This window comes from Oncorhynchus nerka, linkage group LG20, assembly GCF_034236695.1.
Source record: "Oncorhynchus nerka isolate Pitt River linkage group LG20, Oner_Uvic_2.0, whole genome shotgun sequence".
Taxonomy (NCBI): Eukaryota; Metazoa; Chordata; class Actinopteri; order Salmoniformes; family Salmonidae; genus Oncorhynchus; species Oncorhynchus nerka.
In genome coordinates, this window is record NC_088415.1 from 50,915,367 (window position 1) to 50,942,487 (window position 27,121).

Sequence of the window (27,121 nt, forward strand, 5' to 3'; positions counted from 1 at the left end):
AAAAACAGTGATGAAACCCACCAAAAGAACTGAACTACTGCTGCTCCATTTCACACATCCCTTTCAGTTCTGGCAGAATCTCTCGGTCTACATGCAGAATCTGCCCACGGGAGATTAACGGTATGATAGTCATCAACACATACAGCAGTTAAAGCTCTTTAGCAAGAATGATGTCTCTCTCAGGGGACTATTCAACACTACGCCAATCATACACGCTCTGCATTCCCTCTCGTACACACACACTTTATATTGCAAACAGATAATAGCATACACTCGAAAATAGTGATGTGATCACTTTATTTTTTTCTCAGTACAGAAATATTTTTTGACCTTCATAACATTCTTTATGCATTTCAATTTGGCAGCATTCTTTGTTTTGTTTCTGTGGCATAAAATAATAAGTACAAACGCTTAGCTAGGACTGGCGCTAGTATATACACTGTACAGGTCAGCATTCAATCTTTCAACTATCAGATAATAATCAACTCTCAGAATAATATACACATGCTGTGTGTACTGGACACTTTTACACAGCTCAAATAAATAGCACTCATTCAAAGATGGCACACAAGGTCACTCAAAACCCACATCCAAACTGAGAAAATGAAAAAAAAAAGGTACCACTACAAGAATCAAACAAAGAAATGCTGAGAAAAAAAATATACCCTGGATTAAATGTCTTTATACCGCAGACAGACACACATAGCACAATGCAACCATCAAGGCCTTTAAGAGACCATGAATGTTTTTCCCTTTTCTTTAAAGCGCATTTCAGTTACTGCTACACCCAGGAAAAAAATTACAATTTAAATATTTTTCAGGTTTTATCCTGTATAAGTATAAATTCCAATGTGTATGCCTAGTTTTTTACCTATGTTCCCAAATACTACTTGCTCGTTATCAGACTGAGTGCAATGACATTTTCTTAGAACTCAAGACACCAAAATTGTAATTTGTAAATGTAGGTTAACCTACATATATCCATGCAAGTGATTACTGAGTACTGATACTTTGGTTAAAAATTAAAAAAGACAATTAACTGGCAAAACAACACAATTTAGAGGAAAAACTGTAAGTGATTCTATGTAGTTTAGTATTTGGCCACTGCTCAAATTTCAAAATGACAACTGCAGATTTGTTTTCTAATTAAAAATGTAAGATTTCCACCATTATTGACACGCGTCACACAATTAACTTAACTTTTTTTTTTTTACCGTGTGAATAAATTAGAATGGTCTACAACATGTAAAAAAAATAATAATTACAAATAGGTACAGGACAGCTCACCCTGAAGTCAAAGCATGTCACACATTTTCATACCTCGTGAGGCAAAAAAATATTTGACATACTTTCATTTTAAGATGTAAACTATCCCTTTAATAAGGCAGGCACAAACAAAACTTTCAGGCTCTTCGCTGAAGAGTCCGACACTCAACATTCACTCACACAGGAAACAAAACAAAGTCTGCTGTTGCACACTGGCGACGTTACGTGATAAACAATAAATAAAACATTTTAAAAAAGGACAAACTTCATATTTGGCAGGTATGCAGTCTGTCTGTAAACAAAACAGAATCACTTGGGGAAGCTAACAGCCCAGAATCCTCCTCTTCCAGGGAAAATCACCAATGGTACTATATGGGGGTGTGGCCTTGTAATGTCACACTGGTTGTGATGGGTGTTGTGAGGATAGGATTTATTCCACTGGAATATTGACTCCTATCTATCGGCTTGACGACCTGGCCTTGGGTATTTGAAAGGACCATAGGCTACCAGAGGCCGGGGAGGACATAAGGGGGCAGAGAAAGGGGAGTTGTTTTTTTAGAATGAAATCCAGTGTGCTGGTTCACCCCCTTGTTCCCTTGTTGGACACAAGCTTCCCTCTGGCTACCGGATCCTGGTAAACAGGTTCAGAACAGATACGGACTCCTGCAGAGGAAGAGAGCAGGGGTCAGTTCTCTAACAAACTAGAATTCTCTATACCAGTGTTTCCCAAATGAGACACTGGTTTTGCTTATTGGGTTGTATTGGTAACACAATTATTTAAAACCAGGTAGACTTTAAGTGGGGCACAGGCAGCACAAAATCAATGCCACCAGTCAATGAGGTGCGGGGTTACCTTGGTGGACCTCATCTTGCTGAAGACGTTCCAGAAGCGCAGGGTCTCGTCTCCGGCGCCTGTCACGATGGCCTCTCCGTCAGGGGACATGGCCAGGTAGAGCACTCTGTAGGAGTGGCCTGTGAGTTTCGCCACCTGTGTGAGGGAGGGGTACTTCCACACCAAGATCTGGTTCTGGGAGTAACCGTGTGTGCTCACCTGGAAGTAAAAAATAATAGTTACAAATGCTTAAAGGGGATAATCCACCCAATTTTGTGAAAGACTATGTTCAGTAAAACATTTCCCCCCCCCATGATTTAACTTCTAAGTGGTCGGTCTGAAATAAAGAAATAATGTAGGAATGTGTCATAGCTACATGTTCTCGTTACTGGAGATCGGGTTATGGCCCATCACATTTCATAATTACGTGGGGCTGGATTCACAAAACATTAAGAAAAAAAATTAAGAAGTTTAAGGAAAAATTCAAGTTCCTAACATAGTTCATTCTTAGGAACTTCATAAATACCTTATGTGGCATTGACATTGGTGACGTGCTTGAACCCAATAAACAAGCCTGTGCCTGGGATGATAGGATTTGGCCCACTATAATAAAGTGTTGATATTTCCATTTTATTCCATTTGTTTTTTTGCATTGGGTCTCGAAATGATTCTTTTTTTGTTGGCTTGACCCTTGATGCACAAAAACAAACATTTTTTTCACACATTATAGCCATCAGACTAGCTATATCAATAAACGGATAACCAAGGAAAGCGCAATAAAATGTTCAGCAAACAAGAGTTTGAAATGATGGTGGAGGAAATAGCAGGCAGGAAAAGGTTGCTGTTGGGGAGACTTAAACTGTGGGGTCACTGCAGAGACCAAAAAGATAGGATGGGCGAGAGTGGGCGAGTCAGTCTCTGCCGTCGGGGGAATGGCAAGTGACGCCACCGCAAAAAAAAATAGTGGTCCGACATCAAGTCGGCTGCTAAGAAGAAGGGAGCTGAGAGACCATTCATGGGGGCCAGCTGGAGGAGAAGGTGTTGTCCCTGATAAGAGAGATGGTGGTAGAGGGACTGCACGACCGGTAAGTTAGCTAATGTAAACTCACCCCATTCCGTACAAATGTTCGCAACCGCGACATTCAAACGAGGCTACACAGAAAACTAATGGGACTGTATAGTGACTGTGTTGACTTCAACATCTGGGGTGTGAACTGTGTTTCTATTCAAGGGTTGATTGACATGGTAATGGCTCTATAGTATTGAAGAAAAGTTGAAAAAAATGGACCCTCCGTTACATTATGACGTGTCATGCCGTAACGTACAGCACGCATAAAGCTACTATTTCTGTCTTACAATCTCTCTCCACCACGTTTAGCACTTCTCTCATCGTTTAAAAACAAGAAATGGACAGTGACGGGGGTATATTTTGCGTCATCACTGCAAGCGATCACGACTCTCAAAAAAACGGTTTACTTATGAAGATCACTTTTAGCTCCATCCTAAAAACCCGATTCAAATTGACACAAACCTTCAAATAGGTATGTAATCACACATTATATAAACTCTTTAGTGTTTTATTTACATTTTAGAGGCGATAAGGTGGACAGATCGAGTGAAAAAAAGCTATTTTCCCACACAACCTCTCTCCTTACTATCATGCATTAGTTTCGCTTCCTCACCCGCCATTTTTAAAAAGACCCGACGGGGCTCATTGCCTGCTTGAATTATGCAGAAACGGGCAGCGTTTAGGTCATGTCATTTATTTTGTTGGAAAGGGGAAAAAGTGTGCTTTACAATGGTGTTGATCTGGAAGTATTACGTTTTTGGTGCGCTAAAATAAGGCCAATTGTACGGACCAAGGCGATGTGCAAAAGTGAGTGAGTTTACGTTAGCTAACGCATAACGACATTATAGCCAACATAGCTAAACTTAGCTAAGTTAGCCAAGTTCTTCTTTGCCATTTGACGAGCTAACGCTAGCTTTTTAACACTTCTAGAATATGGTAATATATTGTTAATTACTAGCTAGCTAGATAACTAATTAAACACACTTCATCTTTCTTGCTGAATGTAAATGTCCGGTAGCCAACTGTGTCTGTGACGCTAGAAAAGGTTCATTAATGGTTCCAACAGTATCCATTCGTCACAAGACACACATTTAGCTGTCCTAAAGTTAAGTACATTTCCAAGAAGAAATCCTAGAACATTATTTTCAAGTATCCCATTTAACTTTTTGGGGGGGAATAAACACAGGAAAAAAATGAATAACATTTCCAATAACTTTGAGGTTACGGAAATAAAAGGCAGTTAAGAAATTTCAAATTAAGATTGCATTGTGGGTTTTATACACGACTTCAGCTGCAACAGATTTCCACAATGAATTTCATGTTGAAACTAACCTTGTTTTAACAAAATAGTGTTATTTAACACTTAATCATAGGCATTAGTGGATTGGGGGGAGGGGGTACTAAGCTAACATATGGAATTGTTTTAACCTCTACGGGATCGGTCTCCCTAAACCAGGACGGTTGTTGCTAACATGCGCTAATGTGACTAGAATGACTTCCATTCAGTAATCTTGCTCTGATTTGTCATCCTGAGGGTCCCAGAGAAAAAAATATAGCATAGTTGTGTTTGATAAAATCCATTATTATGTTCAAATGTAGGAACTGGGGTCTACAGTTTGACCCCACTGCTGTCTCTGGCTCCACACCCACCCCACCCAGACATCTAGATCATTAGTATATAAACTAATGATCCATCATGCATGACATTCTTGGGACTATTTTTTTCCTCTTTTTTAATGCCATAGCATTTTTGTATGTTCTCTATAGTTATGTACATGAAAATGTATAAATTCGGCAGATTTGGGCAAACTCCTGGCAGATTTGACCCAAAATATTGTGCAGTAATGTAGATCTTCACAGGATCCAAATTACACCGACTCCTATCTGAAAGTATGGCCTTGGTCTAGCATTTCAAAGTTGATGTTTGTTTGTATTATCTTTTACCAGATCTAATGTGTTATTCTCCTACATTAATTTCACATTTCCACAAATGTCAAAATGTTTCAATTGAAATGGTATCAAGAATATGCATATCCTTGCTTCAGGTCCTGAACTACAGGCAGTTTGAGTTGGGTGTGGAAGCTGTAGGCACTGCAACCTCGGCCTCATTTAATTCGGTTCACTTTGAACAACTCCTGGAAGTAGCACAAGGATATTTATTTCCATTTTCAGTGATCAGATTTTCTTGCACTTTTCGATGAAACGCACGTTCTGTTATAGTCACAGCCGTGATTTAACCAGTTTTATAAACGTCTGAGTGTTTTCTATCCACACATACTAATCATATGCATATAGCTTCCACACGTTGTCTAGAGTCTTGTCATTTGATTCGGCTTTGATTCTTGGTCAAACCGACACAAGGGAACCGATTCCCTCCGGTCTCCGACCGGATGTTTTGGTCGAGCTCTCTCAAAGACATTTTTTCGATACGGACATCTTTAGAAATTACATCGCCTCCTGATGAATTTTATCGCTTATTAACGTGTTGGCATGAGTAGCAGGGCGCTGAAATGTTGCGCGATTTTTAACAGAATGTTCGAAAAAGTAGAGCGTCGACTTAAGAGGTTAACACAGCGCGCACCTGGTGACCTTAGTTGTGCACTGTGCCCGGCCCGCCACAGGAGTCGCTTGTGTGCGATGAGACAAGGATATCCCTACCGGCCAAACCCTCCATAACCCGGATGACGCTAGGCCAATTGTGCGTCGCCCCACAGACCTCCCCGTCATGGCCGGCTGCGACAGAGCCTGGGCGCGAACCCAGAGTCTCTGGTGGCACAGCTAGCGCTGCAGTGCAGTGCCCTAGGCCATTGCGCCACCCGGGAGGCCCCATTTCATAATCATTGTTGTTCAGGTTTCCCACTAGCTACGTACCAGTTCATTGGTGTGTTTGGACCAGGCCAGGTTGCACACCTGGGATCCGGTGTCGGTGCACTGCAGGGGCTGGCCCGTCAAGGTGTTCCAGAAGCGGATACAGCGGTCGGCTGTGCCCCCTCCAGATGCCAGCAGGCCGTGCTGATGGGGGGACCAAGCAATGGCCTTCACCGCAGCCAGGTGCTCTGTGTACTGCTGCACCGGGAGAAGACTGGAGTGGTTCCATACCAGTAGCTATGGGGAGGGGGAAGGATTGTTAGTTTTCTAGGAAAATAATGCTATAGGATAAGGATAAAAGCAGTCGTGTAGTTAATCAAGAGAGGGTTTAACTATTGTGAGATGGGATAGGTCAGACTGCAGGTTTGTGTTTCTGTGTGTGTCTTGTAATTACACCGATACCAGTAGTTGGTTGGTCTGTGCTGTGCAGGGCTGAAGTCAATTCCATTCAAAATTATAGTCAATTTAGAATATAAACCCAATTCTAAATTTTCCTCATCGAAAAACGTTGGAGAATCAGAATTTCAATGTACTTCCTGATTTCAAATGGCATTGACTGGTGCCTTGTCTGTGCATTTACCTTGTTGTCGTTTCCCCCCGAGGCAAGCAGCTGATGGTCTGTGCTCCACTTGAGGCCGCAGACTTCCTGTCTGTGTCCCTGGAGACGGCGTTCTGACTGGAGGGGTGGGGCTCGGATGTCCCTCTGCAGGATCACCCTATCACGACTGCCCGACGATAACTGGTCGGCATTCCACGCCAACGCACCTAGAGAAAGTTTGCAAATAAATGATATTCAAATCATACAAAACAGTTGAAATGCACTCAATTTTCATAGTTGTTTTGACTAAACGCTAAATATTTACATGAAGCCATAGCAATATAATTAATAGATATTGTATTCTGTATCAATCTATTTCTATGGTGCATCACTACTGTTCCTCTCTCTAAGGAGAAGCTGTCCTGTTCTCTCTGTAAGACGGGCAGCATCAGTCTACACCCACTCACCCACTCTGGCTGTGTGTCCCTCCAGTACAGACAGCTTCTTCCCTGCTGCCGCATCCCAGATCTGTACATAGCCCTTATGAGTCCCCACTGCTACCAGGTTCCCCTGAAACCACACACACACAAATACAATAACCAGACATGGTATCAGGGCAAATCCACCACACCCACTGAAATCTCTAGAAACACATGACTACAACGGGATATAGGGTCGACTAAGGGGCAGAGCCATATATTTAGCCAACTTTCAGAATTGATTTCATTCAGTTATATAGCATTGTTTAGACATTACTCATGTAATGGTAATAGGGTGCAAACAATGGCTGCCATAGAATGTTGTAGTGTCCTGTACAGTGCATTCGGAAAGTATTGAGATCCCCTTACTTTTCCGACATGTTGTTACGTTACAGCCTTATTCTAAAATGGATTAAACAAATGTTTCCTCAATCTACACACAATAGCCCATAAGGAAAAAGTGAAAACAGGTTTAGACATTTTTGCAAATGTATTAAAAATAAGACATAAATACCTTATCAACACAAGTATTCAGACCCTTTGCTATGAGACTCGAAATTGATCTCGGGTGCATCCTGTTTGCATTAATTATCCTTGAGATGTTTCTACAACTTGACTGGAGTCCCAAAGTTGACAGTGCATGTCAGAGCATAACTCTAGCCATAGTTGAAGTTGAAGGAATTGTCCGTAGAGCTCCGAGACAGGATTGTGTCGAGGCACACACAACACATTTCTGCCGTATTGAAGGCCCCCCACGAACACAGTGGCCTCCATCATTCTTAAATGGAAGAAGTTTGGAACACCAAGACTCTTCCTAGAGCTGGCCGCCCGGTCAAACTGAGCAAATCGGGGGAGAAGAGACTTGGTCAGGGAGGTGACCAAGAACCCGATGGCCACTCTGACAGAGCTCCAGAGTTCCTCTGTGGAGATGGGAGAACCTTCCAGAAGGACAACCATCTCTGCAGCACTCCATCAAGCAGGCCTTTATGGTAGTGTCCAGACGGAAGCCACTCCTCAGTAAAAGGCACATGGCAGGTCACTTGGAGTTGCCAAAAGGTACCTAAAGACACTCAGACCATGAGAAACAAGAATATCTGGTCTGAATGGCAAGTGTCACATCTGGAAGAAACCTGGCATCATGCCTACAGGTGGTTGCAGCGTCATGCTGTGGGGATATTTTTCAGTGGCAGGGACTGGGAGACTAGTCAGGATCAAGGCAAAGATGAACAGAGCAAAGTAAAGAGCGACCCTTGATGAAAACCTGATCCAGGGTGGTTAGGACCTCAGCCTGGGGCGAAGGTTCACCTTCCAACAGGACAATGACCCTAAGCACACAGCCAAGACACTGCAGGACTGGCTTCTCTGAATGTCCTTGAGTGACCCAGCCACAGCCTAGACATGAACCCGATCGAACACCTCTAGAGAGACCTGAAAATAGCTGTGCCGCAACGCTCCTCATCCAACCTGACAGAGCTTGAGAGGATCTGCAGAGAAGAATGGGAGAAACTCCCCAAATACAGGTGTGCCAAGTAGCGTCATACCAAAGAAGAATTGAGGCAGTAATCGCTGCCAAAGGCACTTCAACAAAGTACTGAGTAAAGGGTGTGAATACTTATGCGAAATGTGATTTACTTACATTTAAAAAACAAATTTTTTAAACTGATTTGCAAACATATATAAAAACCTGTTTTTGCTTTGTCATTATGGGGTATGTGTAGATTGATGAGGGGAAAAAACGATATAATCAATTTTAGAATATGGGTGTAACATAATAAAAAGGTATGAATACTTTCTGAATGCACTGAAAATGCATCATAATGCAAAGTCTCAATGTCCCAACTCTATAAATACAGTACATGGCTTTGATAAGGGGTATACATGAGAACATATCGGAGGCAAAGTAGACAGACACACCCTCTCTGACCAGCCCACTGACGTGACAGAGTCCCCCTCCACTGACAGGTCACACAGACGCGTCACCTGGAGACCAAAAGACATAATTGATATATTGTCAATTACCAACTCATATCACATGAAAGAGCTTACAAAAGGCCTTTGAGATAAATGGAAACATCAAATAGTAGGCCGTTTCTCGCTGTGAGAAGGTGGTCACTGATTTCAGTGTATCAAATAGTAACTTTCATGATTTTTTTAATTTTTTATTGTTGCTGAAAACCAGATGTTCCGGCTTAGTTATAGTGAAACATGTCAATTCTGGTCTTCATTTTGACAGTTTGTTGTAAAGTGACACATTATGGTATTTTAATAGTAAATCTAGCCAGGATTTCATCATACATGTCAAGCAGTGCAGTTCCAGCTCTGTCTGTCCATGGCCTCTCTTCCACGGTGCGCACTGTCACTGTGACCGTTTCCATCTTGTCCAGCTGTGTCTAACATTTCACATAAATCCTGTTTCATGTCTGCATCGAAGTAGCGGTCCTTGTACCTATCATCTAGCATGGTGGCAACACAGTAAAGAGACTCAGAGAATGCCACCAAATCGCTTGTTCACAGCCTCAAGTCCTTTTGTAAGTTAACTCCACAGTCTGTCGGCAGTTTTGTTGAGCAGGCGTTTCAATGACATGACAGAGGGTATCACGTCTGCTGCAGGCGCAATTGAGCTTATTTCTTTAGTCCGTTGTTCAAATGGTGCTAGGAGTGTGTTCATGTTTCCAAGTTTCAAACATGTTCTCAAATGCCATTGAAATGGCAGCAGCGGTATGAGAACCAGCACATTCTTGAGCATGCAATAAATACGGCTTTCAAATCAAATCAAATGTATTTATATAGCCCTTCGTAGATATCAGCTGATATCTCAAAGTGCTGTACAGAAACCCAGTCTAAAACCCCAAACAGCAAGCAATGCAGGTGTTGAACCACGTTGGCTAGGAAAAACTCCCTAGAAAGGTCAGTATGATATCCTCGTTTACCAACTGTGCTGTCAGACTCCATGCTCATGGGGCTGACATCGCTGGTCCAAATGTCAGATGTGAAGCTAACAGCAGTGATGCACATGGATGTGAATTTCAACAATACTGTGTAACTCTGGTAGGGCAACATCTGAAAAATAGTGTGTACCAGGGCTCGAACAGTCAGAGAAAGCCAACATCATCCACAACAGAGGACGGTTGATTGTCAAGGGCAACGAATTCCATTATCTTGGCGTTAAATGAAGTTCGCCTTTGAGTTGTCTCGCTGAAATGTTCTTACTCTTTCAAAGGACAGCTCGACTTGAACTTGTTTAGTTGTTGGAAGTGTCCGTTGAGAATTTCTCTGCTTTTGTTCTGTGTAGCGCTGTATTTTTCGTGGAGTCATTACGCCATCTACTTACGTTATATAGGTATGCATGTCAGCTTTGACATTGGATTTGGCGTCGGCGTTAAACTAGACATCAGGCCAATGTTGGGATTTTTTTTTTTTTTTTATAAATTTGACCTTTATTTAACCAATCAGTTAAGAACAAATTCTTATTTTCAATGATGGCCAAGGAACAGTGGGTTAACTGCCTGTTCAGGGGCAGAACGACAGATTTGTACCTTGTCAGCTCGGTGGTTTGAACTCGCAACCTTCCGGTTACTAGTCCAACGCTCTAACCACTAGGATACCCTGCCGCCCCGTAGCATGCACTTGCTCACTTCTGTCATCATGATGTGCTTTGAGAGAATCAGCCAAGAATCATATTACCTCTACCTGACACCCTTGGAAACATGGAAACAACTCTTACAATTCCAACTATTGAATTCTGCAAGATACTGTTAATTATACAACTAAATTTTGGGCCAAGCAGAGATGCTGGAAAAAAATGTTTTGCCCAAGCTACATATGTATAGATCAGTCTGCTAATACTAGTAAAGGCCCAGTTTGTGAAAATATATATATTAAAAAACTAAATTAACATCCATAAGAACAAATAGATGACATTAGTCATGTCAACTTGTTGTATTTTCCCCCTGAATGCTATGACCGATTGGTGGCTCAGTCCACTATGACAGTTGGCTCATAATACAATGATTGTGAGTTCTAATCCCACATGGGGCAGATAAAGCATTTGGAGATAAAAATCTATTTACAATAATCATCTCATACCCAGACACTTCTAATTCTGAAAAGTAAAAGCATACCTGTAAGAGGGGGTCGCCCTGGTAGTAATTGTAGATTTTTACAGTACCCAAGACAAATATGAGTTAATTTGGCCATTGGAAAAAGAGCTACTGCGTAATAATGCAATACGGGATGGATTGAATTGAGCCCCTCATGTTCATTTTCAAGGTGATGATCGCACTTCTTCCCAGCACAATATGCAATAAATGGGAGTTTACATCTCAAAGATTATTTTTGCACCCCATAGATGTCAGGAATTCGCCACCTTACCACTGTGAGCCAACTGTCCAAAGCCCTATTTACTTGCGATGCGCATTCATTTCATCAGATTAATATTCATGAGCAATTCCCCACACCCACATCTTCTCACCTGAATGATTTTTTTTTTTTAAGGGGTTGGGCAAAGGCTGAAATTTGGGTTGAGAGTTACCCTTTAATACACAATCACACACACACCTGGCTGGTGCAGGCACTCCACAGGTAGACACAGGTTCCCAGGCCGACACTGAGGACGTTGAGGGAGGACCAGTCCACCAGGTTGAGGTAGAAGTCATCCTGCAGCTCCGGAGCATCCAGCACCTTGAAGGGGATCTTAGAGATCTTACGTGTGGGTTTCCTAGGCGACCGTAACAGCTTCTGACTAGGAGGGAGACAAGGAGGGCTGGATTGCTCATTCAATGTGAAACAGAAGACTCTTCTTCACCAAGAGTAATATCATTAGAATGGAATGAGAGGGAAAGGAAAAATAAAACATCACTGTTGGCCATATAATATAAAATGTATGAGAAAGTGAAGGTGGTGGTTACCTGTTGCTGCTAACAGGAGACAGGGAGTATGGAGAGACTGTTTTGCCATCCTCAGGGAGAGACCGTTTGGCACAGACAGAATACTGTAAACCCACACAAGTGGCATATTGAGAATCAAAAGTTAACATGTTGTAGTACGACTAACAAATATTAAAAGTGGCTAACTCCAGCATACAGCACACTAGTCCTGGTAGTTTTGAAAAAGACGCCATTGCCCCAGAATGTATAAGGGACTACTACGGACACTAAAGAGACTCCTCTTGGCAGGGGTTGAAGGCTGGAGGCGGCGATCCTCTGACTGGGGGTCCTGGACCTTCTCTATGCCTGCCCCCAGCAGCTCGTTCTTTAGCAGGGCAGAGTACGCCAGGCCGTCTGCTAAAGGAGAAATAGTGGAGGACAGAGGGGGTGAGCAGACATGCATGAGCAGCACAGATTAAGTGCGTAGGAGACTTTTAAAGGAGTCAAGAGGGTTACCTTTGCTAGTGTCTGTTGTGCCATCCTTTGTCTTCCTGTTCTGATTGTGGGACTTCTCATTCTCCTACACAACATCAACACAGTGATTACATGTGCTGAAACCCAGAAAGTGATTACAATCAACACAGACGTAAAACTTTTGGGCAGAAGACAAAATCCCAGGGTGCATTGCAGGGGACTCACGTTGATGCGGTGGAAGTTGACGCTCCAGTTGGCACCGGCGCGGGAGGGAATGAAGCGGTCGCCATGTTTGCTTGGTGATGACAGAGGGGAGTTGGTGGGTGTCAGCGCTCGCACTGCATCTATGGCCTTCTTTACAGGGGGGAAGAGCGAAGGATAGTGTAAGACGGAGAAATCGTCAGAGGACACCATTTTTTAAGCCAATTTCCTGCAATTCTACACATTTCTCCAATGGAGCCGAGCTAAAATGTTTGCAGTTTTAAAGCTAGGGCACTATACACATATGTTTTATTTTGAGTAGATACCACAGACTTCCAGTCATTGCGCTAATGCTAGCGGCTCCCAAAAACTAACAACTTCCTTCATACTGGACAGACATACAAATTCACGACCAAATCTGCCTCTAGGGAAATAGATAGCCAAAATCCCTTTCAAACACGTTAGGAAAAAATCTAAAGAAACTTAGAATTTTGGGTGTAGTTATCCTTTAATGCAAGTGCATTTATTAATGTATTTGTATCGCCATTTAATCCACCGAAAAAAGGACCGGTATAAGATTAGGAGAAAACAGACTTCAGGACAAATAATGAATAGGGTACTCTTTACATGGCTATAAGCCCATCTTGCCTTGGCGCGCGATCACCCAACGCAACTACACTTGTCAGGGAGGACAGTGAATTACTGTGAACTAACTGTTACTGCTTCTACATTGAGTGCTGCGTAGATAGAAGCTTGGCAGCTCAATAAAGTGCCAGAAATGCACACTGGCCATATACTGTTACATTAAGTGTCATGGTATTGGGTGTCGTAAAAAACAATTGATGCTATGCCCAAATGTAAAGCGGTGCTAAGAAGTGCCGTGCTAAGAACGTTCAACTCTGTGGTGATGTTAACATTGCACCCCTTTATTGAAGCCGGCAAAATCTGGTGTTTTATATTTGCTCTTTGCAAAGGTTATTCCTCAAGCTCTGTCATTCAAATGTTTATATAAACATACACACAAAAAAACAGCAGGTTACAAAATAGCGCTTCTTTTTGATGTATGGGTTGTCATTTGTCAGGGACTGGTCCAAATTCACGTTTCGTCACCCCCATTTTGCCAGCAGTGTGAGAGTAGTGGACACCGTTCACTGGGGGTAGTGTTAACAGGAATCCTTGGGACGTTTAGCATAGGCTAAACCCTAACCTAATCATAAACCTAACCTAACCTTAATCCTTACCATTTAAAAAAGTTCAACTTCAAATTGGGTAGGAACGTCCCAAAGATCCCGCACTGAGGCAACGCCTTGGGCGAGAGGCAGCGCTATGCCAGCTGCAAATGTTGTGATTGTTGTTTTTCCTTTCTAGTGATTACTACCAGAATTCAGTGGCTACAGCCCTACAATTTACAAAAATATAGCTAAGTATCAATACACTGAAAATGTGTCCCATGTCATTGTTTTCCAGCTGGCTAGTAGGAGGCAGCTCAGTCTTCAGATAATTATTTGCTGGAATCTGTGCAGTTTATCCTTTCAATAGAGTAACAGTTTTTCTATTTAAAAAAATATGTATTCTGGTGCTCCTAAATTTTACGTGGTGCTTACATTAATGTTCTTTCCTCAAATTTAAGAAATCAGCTTTGAATATCTTTGTTTGTGCTTAAAAACAGCACTATCATTTCATATTTTTTTGGTCCAGCTATAATAAAAATATCAGCAGATACTGTATAAGTCAGTGAAACCCATATCGGTGGGGGTTTACACAACACACAGAGATGGGCAGCCTCTCGCAGACAGTCTGAGCACTGATGGAGGGATTGTGCATTCCTGGTGTAACTCGGGCAGTTGTTGCTGCCATCTTGTACCCGTCCCACAGGTGTGATGTTCAGATGCACCGATCCTGTGCAGGTGTTGTTACACGTGGTCTGCCACTGCGAGGACGATCAGCTGTCCATCCTGTCTCCCTGTAGCGCTGTCTTAGGCGTTTCACAGTACGGACACTGCAATTTATTTCCCTAGCCACATCTGTAGTTCTCATGCCTCCTTGCAGCATGCCTAAGGCACGTTCACACAGATGAGCAGGGACCCTGGGCATCTTTCTTGTGGTGTTTTTCAGAGTCAGTAGAAAGGCCTCTTTAGTGTCCTAGATTTAAGCTGTAAGTAAGTGTCCTAAGTAAGCTGTTAGTGTCTTAACGACCATTCCACAGGTGCATGTTCATTAATTGTTCATGGTTCATTGAACAAGGATGGGAAACAGTCTAAACCCTTTACAATGAAGATCTGTGAAGTTTGAAAGACAGGGTCCTGAAAAAGGGACGTTTCTTTTTCTGCTGAGCACACACAAACACACAGTGCCTTCGGAAAGTATTCATACATACCCCTTGACATTTTCCCATTGTTAGGCCTTAATCTAAAATAGATTTGTTTTAAATCCCCTCAATCTACACACATTACCCCATAATGACAAAAAAAAACATGTAGACTTTTTTGCCAATTTATTAAAAATAAACTGAAATCTCATCTACATAAGTATTCAGACCTTTACTCAGTACTTTGTTGAAGCACCTTTTGCAGCAATTACAGCATCACATATTCTTGGGTGACACTACAAGCTTGGAGCTTGGGAGTTTCTCTTATTCTTCCCTGCAGATTCTCACAATCTCTGTCAGGTTGGATGTGGAGCGTTGTTGACACAGCTATTTTAAGGTCTCCCCAGAGACCTTCGATAGGATTCAAGTCCAGGCTCTGGGTCACTCAAGGACATTCAGAGACTTTTCCCGAAGCCACTCCTAAATTGTCTTGGCTGTGTGCTTAGGGACGTTGTCCTGTTGGAAGGTGAACCGTTGAGGTCTGAGGCCCTGAGCACTCTGGATCAGGTTTTCATCAAGATTCTCTGTACTTTGCTCCGTTCATCTTTCCATCAATTCTGACAAGTGTCCCAGTACCTGCATCTGAAAAACATCCCCACAGCATGATGCTGCCACCACCATGCTTCACTGTAGAGATGGTGCCAGATTTCCTTTAGAAGTGACACTTGGTATTCAGGCCAGAGTTCAATCTTGGGTTCATCAGACTAAAGAATCTTGTCTATAGGTGCCTTTTGGCAAACTCCAAGCGGGCTGTCATGAGCCTTTTACTGAGGTGTGGCTTCTGTCTGGTCACTCTACCATAAAGGCCTGATTAGTGGGGTGCTGCAGAGATGGTTGTCCTTCTTGAAGGTTCTCCCATCTCCACAGAGGAACTCTAGAGCTCTGTCAGAGTGACCATCGGGTTCTTGGTCACCTCCCTGACCAAGGCCCTTCTCCCCAGATTGTTCAGTTTGGCCGGGCGGCCAGCTCTCGGAAGAGTCTTGGTGATTCCAAACTTCTTCCATTTAAGAATGGAGGCCACTGTGTTCTTGGAGACCTTCAATGCTGCAGACATTTTTTGGGAACCTTCCCTAGATCTTTTTTATTTTTTTTATTTCACCTTTATTTAACCAGGTAGGCTAGTTGAGAACAAGTTCTCATTTGCAACTGCGACCTGGCCAAGATCAAGCATAGCAGTGTGAACAGACAGAGTTACACATGGAGTAAACAATTAACAAGTCAATAACACAGTCGAAAAAAAGAGTCTATATACATTGTGTGCAAAAGGCATGAGGAGGTAGGCAAATAATTACAATTTTGCAGATTAACACTGAAGTGATAAATGATCAGATGGTCATGCACAGGTAGAGATATTGGTGTGCAAAAGAGCAGAAAAGTAAATAAATAAAAACAGTATGGGGATGAGGTAGGTAAAATTGGGTGGGCTATTTACCGATAAGACTATGTACAGCTGCAGCTATCGGTTAGCTGCTCAGATAGCAGATGTTTGAAGTTGGTGAGGGAGATAAGTCTCCAACTTCCAACGATTTTTGCAATTCGTTCCTGTCACAGGCAGCAGAGAAGTGGAACGAAAGGCGGCCAAATGAGGTGTTGGCTTTAGGGATGATCAGTGAGATACACCTGCTGGAGCGCGTGCTACGGGTGGGTGTTGCCATCGTGACCAGTGAACTGAGATAAGGCGGAGCTTTACCTAGCATGGACTTGTAGATGACCTGAAGCCAGTGGGTCTGGCGACAAATATGTAGCGAGGGCCAGCCGACTAGAGCATACAGGTCGCAGTGGTGGGTGGTATAAGATGCTTTAGTAACAAAACGGATGGCACTGTGATAAACTGCATCCAGTTTGTTGAGTAGAGTATTGGAAGCTATTTTGTAGATGACATCGCCGAAGTCGAGGATCGGTAGGATAGTCAGTTTTACTAGGGTAAGTTTGGCGGCGTGAGTGAAGGAGGCTTTGTTGCGTAATAGAAAGCCGACTCTAGATTTGATTTTAGATTGGAGATGTTTGATATGAGTCTGGAAGGAGAGTTTACAGTCTAGCCAGACACCTAGGTACTTATAGATGTCCACATATTCTAGGTCTGAACCATCCAGGGTGGTGATGCTAGTCAGGCGTGCGGGTGCAGGCAGCGAACGGTTGAAAAGCATGCATTTGGTTTTACTAACGTTTAAGAGCAGTTGGAGTCCAACGGAAGGAGTGTTGTATTGCATTGAAGCTCGTTTGGAGGTTAGATAGCACAGTGTCCAAGGACGGGCCGGAAGTTTTCAGAATGGTGTCGTCTGCGTAGAGGTGGATCAGGGAATCGCCCGCAGCAAGAGCAACATCATTGATGTTGAACCCTGTGGCACCCCCATAGAGACTGCCAGAGGACCGGACAGCATGCCCTCCGATTTGACACACTGAACTCTGTCTCTGCAAAGTAGTTGGTGAACCAGGCAAGGCAGTCATCAGAAAAACCGAGGCTACTGAGTCTGCCGATAAGAATATGGTGATTGACAGAGTCGAAAGCCTTGGCAAGGTCGATGAAGACGGCTGCACAGTACCGTCTTTTATCGATGGCGGTTATGATATCGTTTAGTACCTTGAGCGTGGCTGAGGTGCACCCGTGACCGGCTCGGAAACCAGATTGCACAGCGGAGAAGGTACGGTGGGATTCGAGATGGTCAGAGAGTCTATATAAACCTGTTTGTTAACTTGGCGAAGACCTTAGATAGGCAGGGCAGGATGGATATAGGTCTGTAACAGTTTGGGTCCAGGGTGTCTCCCCCTTTGAAGAGGGGGATGACTGCGGCAGCTTTCAATCCTTGGGGATCTCAGACGATATGAAAGAGAGGTTGAACAGGCTGGTAATAGGGGTTGCGACAATGGCAGCGGATAGTTTCAGAAATAGAGGGTTCAGATTGTCAAGCCCAGCTGATTTGTACGGGTCCAGGTTTTGCAGCTCTTTCAGAACATCTGCTATCTGGATTTGGGTAAAGGAGAACCTGGAGAGGCATGGGCGAGTAGCTGCGGGGGGGGGGGCTGTTGGCCGAGGTTGGAGTAGCCAGGAGGAAGGCATGGCCAGCCGTTGAGAAATGCTTGTTGAAGTTTTCGATAATCATGGATTTATCGGTGGTGACCGTGTTACCTAGCTTCAGTGCAGTGGGCAGCTGGGAGGAGGTGCTCTTGTTCTCCATGGCCTTCACAGTGTCTCAGAACTTTTTGGAGTTAGAGTTACAGGATGCAAAATTCTGCCTGAAGATGCTGGCCTTTGCTTTCCTGACTGACTGCGGGTATTGGTTCCTGACTTCCCTGAACAGTTGCATATCGCGGGGACTATTCGCCACAGGATGTTTTTGTGCTGTGCCGACACAATCCTGTCTAGGAGCACTACGGACAATTCCTTTGACAACATGGCTTAGTTTTTGCTCTGACATGCATGGTCAACCTTGGGACCTTATACATAGTCCCAGTCATAATTTGTCACACCTACTCGTTAATGGGTTTTTCCTTAATTGTTACTGATAGTGAAGACATCAAAACTATGAAATAGCACATATGGAATCATGTCCGAAAAAAAATATATCTAAATATATTTTAGATTCTTCAAAGTTGCCACCTTTTGCCTTGATGACAGCTTTGCACGCTCTTGACAGTCTCTCAACCAGATTCATGAGGTAGTCACCTGGAATGCATTTCAATTAACAGGTGTGCCTTGTTAAAAGTTAATTTGTGGAATTGATTTCCTCCTTAATGCATTTGAACCAATAAGTTGTGTTGTGACAAGGTAGTGGTAGTATACAGAAGACGGTCTTTTACCAAATAGGGCTAAATCCATATTATGGCAAGAACAGCACAAACAACCAAAAATAAACGACAGTCCAACATAACTTTAAGACATGAAAGTCAATCTATGCAGAAAATTAAGAACTTAGAAATGTTCTTCAAATGCAGTCGCAAAAACAATCAAGAGCTATGACGAAACTGGCTCTCATAAGGACCGCCACAGGAAAGGAAGACCGAGGGTTACCTCTATGAACATATCCTCTGCAGCAGAGTTAACAGCCTAAGAAATTGCAGCCCAAATAAATGCTAGAGTTCAAGTAACAGACATCTCAACATCAACTGTTCAGAAGAGAATGCGTGAATCAGGCCTTCATGGTTGAATTGCTGCAAAGAAGCCTCTCCTACAGGACACCAATAAGAAAAGACTTGCTTGGGCCAAGAAACATGAGCAATGGACATTAGACCGGTGGACAGCTGTCCTTTGGTCTGATGAGTCCAAATTTGAGATGTTTGGTTCAAACCGCCATGTCTTTGTGCGAAGCAGAGTAGGTGAACAGATAATCGCTGCATTTGTGGTTCCCACCATGAAGCATGGTGGAGGTGTGGGGGTGCTTTGCAGGTGACCCCATCTGTGATTTATTTAGAATTCAAGGCACACTTAACCAGCATAACTACCACAGGATTCTGCAGCGATACGCCATCCCATCTGGTTTGTGCTTAGTGGGACTATCATTTGTTTTTCAACAGGACAATGACCCAACAGACCTCCAGGCTGTGTAAGGGCTATTTGACCAAGGAGGAGAGTGAGGGGAGTGCTGCATCAGATGACCTGGCCTCCACAATCCCCCGATCTCAACCCAACTGAGATGGTTTGGGATGAGTTGGACCACAGGGTGAAGGAAAAGCAGCCAACAAGTGCTCAGCATATGTGGGAACTCCTTCAAGACTGTTGGAAAAGCATTCCAGCTGAAGCTGGTTGAGAAAATTCCAAGAATGTGCAAAGCTAACATCAAGGCAAAGGGTGGCTACTTTGAAGAATACACTTTTTTGGTTAGAACATGATTTCATGTGTTATTTCATAGTTCTGTCTTCACTATTATTCTACAATGTAGAAAATAGTGAAAATAAAGAAAAATCCTTGAATGAGTAGGTATCTCTAAGCTTTTGACTGGTACCGTCGGTGGCCCAAAACAAAGCTTAGGTGGCCTGCATAAGGAATTCAATGGCAGAAATATTCCTGCAGATGAAATGTTCAATAGAAATACGATTGAAAGAAACACATGTAGCCTAAGGCCCATTTTCTAATGGGTTTCCACAGGAAGAGGGGAGGGGTAAAAACGTATTATTAAGTAAACAGAAGAGGTCAATCATAGGTGATTTTAATTCAGAGAAAACACTAGGGGACCTGAATAAAATAGACTATTTTAATAAAACCTTAGATTTTAGACTTCACACACTGTGATAAATAGCAAAGCCCTAGTTTCACACAGACACTCCCTTTAGTCTTCATAAAGCAGTTTTGTTATTATACCAGTTAGGGAGGAGCCAGTATCAGACTGTCAGTGATCTGAGGAAATCCAGCCTTTGTTCAGTAGCTTTGAACTTCAAAACACTGACAGTGTGTTATGCTTAGCCTAACATTATGTTCCATATACAGTTCTGCAAAAATAAATATGCAAACAGGTTCTCGTACATGTCGGGCAAGTAAAGCATACTCGTACTCCTGACCTACTATCAGGGGATTTGGATCTCGGGTGACGCAAATGTCGGTACATTTTTCTGCCAACTAACATACCCTTGTTAACCAGGTTACATTTTTTCAAAACACAAAAATGACGTAGCCAACAAACCACATTGCATGCATACATTTTTCATTAACAGCTTAATGGAAACATGCAACAATAGCAAACGTATTATCTTAAAGTAAAAATACTATATATATAGATATATATTAGAGGTCGACCGATTATGATTTTTCAACGCCGATATCGATTATTGGAGGACCAAATAAAGCCAATACCGATTTTTCGGACAATTAAAAAATAATGACAATTCCAACAATACTGAATGAACACTTAACTTAATACATCAATAAAAATCCATTTAGCCTCAAATAAATAATAAAACATGTTCAATTTGGTTTAAATAATGCAAAAACAAAGTGTTGGAGAAGAAAGTAAAAGTGCAATATGTGTCATGTAAAAAAGCCAACGTTTAAGTTCCTTGCCCAGAACATATGAAAGCTGGTGGTTCCTTTTAACATGAGACTTCAATATTCCAAGGTAAGAGGTTTTAGGTTGTAGTTAAAATAGTATTTATAGGACTATTTCTCTCTATACCATTTGAATTCCATTCTTATAGGGACTTAGTATTGCCAGTGTAACAGTATAGCTTCCGTCCCTCTCCTCGCTCCCACCTGGGCTCGAACCAGGAACACATCGACAACAGCCACCCTCGAAGCAGCGTTACCCTTGCAGATCAAGGGGAACAACTACTCCAAGTCTCGGAGCGAGTGACATTTGAAACGCTATTAGCGCGCACCCCGCTAACTAGCTAGCCATTTCACATCGGATACACCAGCCTAATCTCGGGAGTTGATAGGCTTGAAGTCATAAACAGTACAATGCTTGAAGCAGAGTGAGAGCTGCTGGCAAAACGCACGAAAGTGCTGTTTGAATGAATGCTTACGAGCCTGCTGCTGCCTACCACCGCTCAGTCAGACTGCTCTATCAAATCATAGACTTAACTATAATAACACACAGAAATACGAGCCTTAGGTCATTAATATGGTCGAATCCGGAAACTATCATTTCGAAAACAAAACATTTATTATTATCGCATATACCCTGACTCTGCGTGCAATGAACGCAAGAGAAGTGACACAATTTCACCTGGTTAATATTGCCTGCTGATCTGGATTTCTTATAGCTAAATATGCAGGTTTAAAAATATATACTTCTGTGTATTGATTTTAAGAAAGGCATTGATGTTTATGGTCAGGTACACTTTGGAGCAACGACAGTCCTTTTTCCGCGAATGCGCACCGCATCAATTATATGCCACGCAGGACATGCTAGATAAACTAGTAATATCATCAACCATGTGTAGTTAACTAGTGATTATGATTGATTGTTTTTTTATAAGATAAGTTTAATGCTAGCTAGCAACTTACCGTGGCTTCTTACTGCATTCGCGTAACAGGTAGGCTCCTCGTGGAGTGCAATGAGAGGCAGGTGGTTAGAGCGTTGGACTAACGTTAGTTAACTGTAAGGTTGCAAGATTGAATCCCGGAGCTGACAAGGTAAAGATCTGTCGTTCTGCCCCAGAACAAGGCAGTTAACACACTGTTCCTAGGCAGTCATTGAAAATAAGAATGTGTTCTTAACTGACTTGCTTAGTTAAATAAAGGCGTAATAAAAAAATGGTGTCCAAAAATAAACTTGAAATCGGCCCTAATTAAATCGGTCGACCTCTAATATATACAGTGGGGCAAAAAAGTATTTAGTCAGCCACCAATTGTGCATGTTCTCCCACTTAAAACTCCTGTAAATGACGCAGCCAATTAAAACATAATTTAACATTTTCCAAAATGCAATTAGTTGGAAAACACAGTTCTAAACAGCGCAACTGATGGCGAGCAGTTCCATGAAAATCTGTGTTAGAAACTTAGAGAAGAGGGGGAATCTAACAGCAAAATAGCTCTTTAAATCGTGGCCATCAAAATATTTGCATTTAGAATTATTGGTGGCGCAATGACTGGGCTTATAAAAGCATGTTTCACTCCAGTAGCACATTTCTGATGAGCTGCTCTCGCTGTTTGACAGGTGATAGGCTATTCCGCTCCACAAACTAGGCTGTGTGATAAATGAGATACATGACAACTAACGAAAATACACACACGCGCCAATTTAATTCCACCAAATTATGCAAATGAACCTGTACACTGAAGCGTTAACATCACCAGTATCTCTGGATAGATTACCTCACTCTCCAAATCCCTGAACATTCTGTGATCAGCTAAGTGTGTGCCAAGCAATTCATACAGGAATACATTTAGACACCATCTTGAGGTTTGAATTCTAAGATATTTGCAAGATGTAAACAAGGGAACATCATACCATCTCAATACAGAATGATATTAGACAACACAAGCCAATACAGAATAATAAACAGTACAGACAATACCTTTTAAAAAGTCAATCCACTTACAATAGGGCTGGCATTCTCGTTCTGAATGTTGATCTGCCTGAGCAGCCGACACTCATAGTCTTGGTCCATAGCTGTAAAGGAATAGGAAATGATATAGCATTGATTTACATTCAAAAATATCATAGCTACACTACTGACCAGGAGTATGTGGACACCTGCTTGAACACATTCCAAAATCATGGAGTTGGTCACCCCTTTGCTGTCACAACAGCACCCACTCTTCTGGGAAGGCTTGCCACTAGATATTGGAACATTGCTGCAGGTACTTGCTTCCAATCAGCCACAAGAGCATTCCAATTCATCCCAAAGGTGTTTGATGGGGTTGAGGTCAGGGTTTTGTGCAGGCCTGTCAAGATCTTCCACACCATTTCTGTATGGGGCGGCAGGGTAGGCTAGTGGTTAGAGCGTTGGACTAGTAACCGGAAGGTTGCGAGTTCAAACCTCCGAGCTGACAAGGTACAAATCTGTCGTTCTGCCCCTGAACAGGCAGTTAACCCACTGTTCCTAGGCCGTCATTGAAAATAAGAATTTGTTCTTATCGGACTTTCCTGGTTAAATAAAGGTAAAATAAAAATGGACCTCGCTTTGTGCATGGGGCCATTGTCTTGCTGAAACAGGAAAGGGCCACAGGGTTGGAAGCAGAAAATAGTCTAGAATTTCATTGTATACTGTATCGTTAAGATTTCCCTTCACTGGAACTCAGGGGCCTAGACCGAACCATAAAAAACAGCCCCAGACCAGTATTCCTCCTCCGCCAAACTTAACAGTTGGCACTATGCATTGAGGCAGGTAGCGTTCTCCAGGCATCGGCCAAATCCAGACTCGTGCGTCGGACTGCCAGATGGTGAAGCGCGATGCATCCCTCCAGAGTCCAACAGCTAAGAGCTTAAAATCAAATCAAATTCTCTGTCAGATGCGCCGAACACAACAAGTGAAATGCTTACTTTACAAGCCCTTAAAAGAAAATACATATATATATATATATATAAATAAAAAAAGAGAAATAAGAATAACAAATAATTAAAGAGCAGCAGTAAATAACAATAACGGGGCGATATACACAGGGGGTACCGGTACAGAGTCAATGTGCGGGGGCACCGGTGTCGAGGTAATATGTTCATGTAGGTATAGTAATTAAAGTGGCTGTGCAAAGATAATAACAGAGTAGCAGCAGCGTAGAAGAGGGTGGGTGGGACAATTCAAATTGTCTGGGTAGCAATTTGACTAGCTGTTCAGAAGTCTTATGGCTTGGGGGTAAAAGCTGTTAAGAAGCCTCTGGGACCTAGACTTGAAACTCCGGTACCGCTTGCCGTACAGTAGCAGAGAGGACATTCCACGTCAAGGTTGGCTGGAGTCTGACAATTGAGGGCCTTCTGCTGACACCACCTGGTATAGAGGTCATGGATGGCAGGAAGTTTAAACACTGTAGTGACATGCGGTCGGAGGCCGAGCAGTTGCCATACCAGGCAGTGATGCAACCAGTGCTCTCGATGGTGCAGCTGTAAAACCTTATGAGGATCTGAGGAACCAAGCCAAATCTTTTTAGTCTCCTGAGGGGGAAAAGGTTGTCGCGCCCTCTTCACGACTGTCTTGGTGTGCTTGGACCATGTTAGTTTGTTAGTGATGTGGGCGCCAAGAAACTTGAAGCTCTCAACCTGCTCCACTACAGCCCTGTCGATGATAATGACGGCGTGCTCGGTCCTCCTTTTCCTGTGGTCCACAATCCTCTCCTATGTCTTGATCACATTGAGAGAAAGGTTGTTGTCACATTATTATTTTAGGTTCAAACATAATTCTATTTTTTCCTTATCCTTCATTCCAGGTGTTGAAAACCAGTACTTTCTGGTGGATGTCATTTTCATGGAAAGATGCAACTACTCAACGTTTTCCCAAGCCTCCCTCCACAGCAACGATCTGAACCTGAACGATGCCTGGGCAGTGGTCACAGATAATGCCTCCTACTGCCTGAAGGCATACAAGGAGGTTCTGAAAGGAGTGATGCCCAACAGTGTCCATGTTACCTGTCTCTGCCATGTCATCAATCTGGTGGGTGAGACCTGGCAGCACTACAAATAGTTCTCTGAAGTTGCATCACTTGTGACATGGATGAGAGCTGTCTTCTTCAAGAAGCCTGCCAGAAAGAGAAGAATGGTGAGCTTCCTCATTATGAAGGAGTTTGTGCTGGCCAAGGCTCCTGAAGCAGAGAGCTCCAGATGGAATAGCTGATTTGAGGCAGTGAAGTACCATGCAGAGCATGTTCACCTGTACAGAGTTTTTGTTGGCACAAAAGTCATCATCCCAGGCAGTCACAAACATCCTCCAGCTGGAAACAGGAGAAGGTTGCTGCATTGTTGCCTAGATTCTTGCATTACTTTTTTTCATTTATAATGAAACACTTAGTAGAACTCAGTTTTGAAGCACTTGCCTTGATTTTTTTTTTAATTGTGCGATGTGTTGCATTACAAATGTACTGTTATATCTTATTAAATTGTTTACCTTTTATTCATTCACATTAATATATATATATATATTTTTCTCACCTTTATTTAACCAGGTAGGCTAGTTGAGAACAAGTTCTCATTTGCAACTGTGACCTGGCCAAGATAAAGCATAGCAGTGTGAACAGACAACACAGAGTTACACATGGAGTAAACAATTAACAAGTCAATAACACACACAAAAAAAGAGTCTATATACATTGTGTGCAAAAGGCATGAGGAGGTAGGCGAATAATTACAATTTTGCAGGAGTGTAGACTTTCTGATTATGAAATTAGAGTAAAACACAGAACTTTTAAAAATGTACGGAGAACAAATGGAATTTGGAAAAAAAATTAACGGATTTCATAGGGCGATACATCACCACTCCAGCCGACACTTGGCATTGCGCATGGTGATCTTAGGCTAGTGTGCAGATGTTCTACCATGGAAACCCACATCATGAAGCTCCCAACAAACAGTTCTTCTTCCAGAGGCAGTTTTGGAACTCGGTAGTGAGTGTTGAAACCGAGGACAGACAATTTTTTTAAACGCTACAGCCCTGGGCAGTCCTGTTCTGTGAGCTTGTGTGGCCTACCACTTCACAGCTGTCCGTTGTTGCTCCTAGACCTTTCCACTTCACAACAGCACGTACAGTTGACCGGAGCAGCTCTAGCAGGGCAGAAATTTGACAAACTGACTTGCTGGAAAGGTGCCACGTTGAAAGTCACAAATATCTTCAGTAAGGACATTATTCTGCCAATGTTTGTCCATGGAGATTGTATGACGGTGTGCTCGATTGTATACACCTGTCAGCAACAGGTGAGGGAGAAATCGCCAAATACTCTTAATTTGAAGGCATGTCCACATACTTTTGTATATATAGTGCACTTGTCAGCTGCATATTATGCATCTCCTATGTGATACTGGGCTTTGCCTTAATGATGTAGATTAATTCAATACTTTAGTTCCAAAGCACTGTTTGGTTTTCTGTAAATTGTACCTAGCTGTTCGGGTTGTTTTGTGTGGAGACTTGAATAGCTGGCGCACTAATCTCGCTGGCTGTAAATTAATTTATCCTCTGCAGCAGGGATAACTTTAGGTCTTCCTTTCCTGTGGTGGTCCTCACGAGAGCCAGTTTCATCATAGAGCTATATGCAACTGCTTCTGTCGTACATAATCAGAAAACTGTTGGCATAGCTTACTGATGTTGTTCTCTCTAAACTAAGCCCGATGGTCTAGGTTACAATTTTAATTGGCAGAAAACTAATGTTTAGATCTCTAGTTCAAGAATGATTGAACTAGCTCGCCATATTAATAGTTCTCGACTTGAGCCAATATGAAAGCCACTTTCAAACACCGTCCAAAAATAAAATTATTCGACGACACTAAAGCCACTGATTGTAGAAAGCTAACTACAATTACCACGATAAAGCCATGCTAGTCATAAATCACAACTGTTCCTTTCGCTGACCAGTAACGTTAGTACCGCGCTAACGTTAGCAACCTATCAATCTCCAAACGTTCGAACTTGTTTCTCACACAAACATTTTTCAAATGGACCTACCGTGCAGCGTGAAAGACTCTCAGTTATGCACTGAATCGGATATTATTGTTTGTCTGGCGAGATTTATGTGGAGAAAAAATACAGATTCTTTATTCTCCAGCCCAGAAAGAGACGAATGTTTTCACCAACAAACGCTTGACCGG

The 27,121-nt window shown here is 42.6% G+C and overlaps 1 protein-coding gene across 7 annotated transcripts; it reads right to left on the bottom strand.

The window, feature by feature from the left end:
- Positions 1-280: 280 nt before the first annotated feature.
- LOC115102714 (fizzy-related protein homolog) lies at positions 281-27,121 on the bottom strand. 7 transcript variants are annotated; one of them, XM_065005567.1, is made up of 16 exons: positions 26,979-27,121; positions 25,871-26,083; positions 25,475-25,528; positions 24,956-25,065; positions 22,935-23,005; positions 12,617-12,745; positions 12,434-12,497; positions 12,204-12,334; positions 11,960-12,042; positions 11,610-11,793; positions 8,967-9,032; positions 7,041-7,143; positions 6,616-6,800; positions 6,039-6,272; positions 2,120-2,317; positions 281-1,929 (listed from the first exon to the last, which is right to left on the bottom strand). In XM_065005567.1, the coding sequence occupies exons 4-16, from the start codon at positions 24,966-24,968 to the stop codon at positions 1,888-1,890; spliced, it is 1,503 nt and encodes a 500-aa protein (XP_064861639.1). In that variant the 5' UTR covers positions 24,969-25,065; positions 25,475-25,528; positions 25,871-26,083; positions 26,979-27,121; the 3' UTR covers positions 281-1,887. The 7 variants fall into 7 exon arrangements, with proteins under 7 accessions (XP_064861639.1, XP_029478806.1, XP_064861638.1 ...); XM_029622946.2 differs by lacking the exon at positions 25,871-26,083; XM_065005566.1 differs by having other exon boundaries at positions 25,475-26,083.

Excerpts from the sequence above, each read along its gene's own strand:
- LOC115102714 (XM_029622946.2), bottom strand. Across the intron at positions 12,335-12,433 it reads CACAACAGACACTAGCAAAG|CAGACGGCCTGGCGTACTCT; the intron begins GTAACCCTCTTG and ends TTTCTCCTTTAG. Across the intron at positions 6,801-7,040 it reads GGGACACACAGCCAGAGTGG|GTGCGTTGGCGTGGAATGCC; the intron begins GTGAGTGGGTGT and ends AACTTTCTCTAG.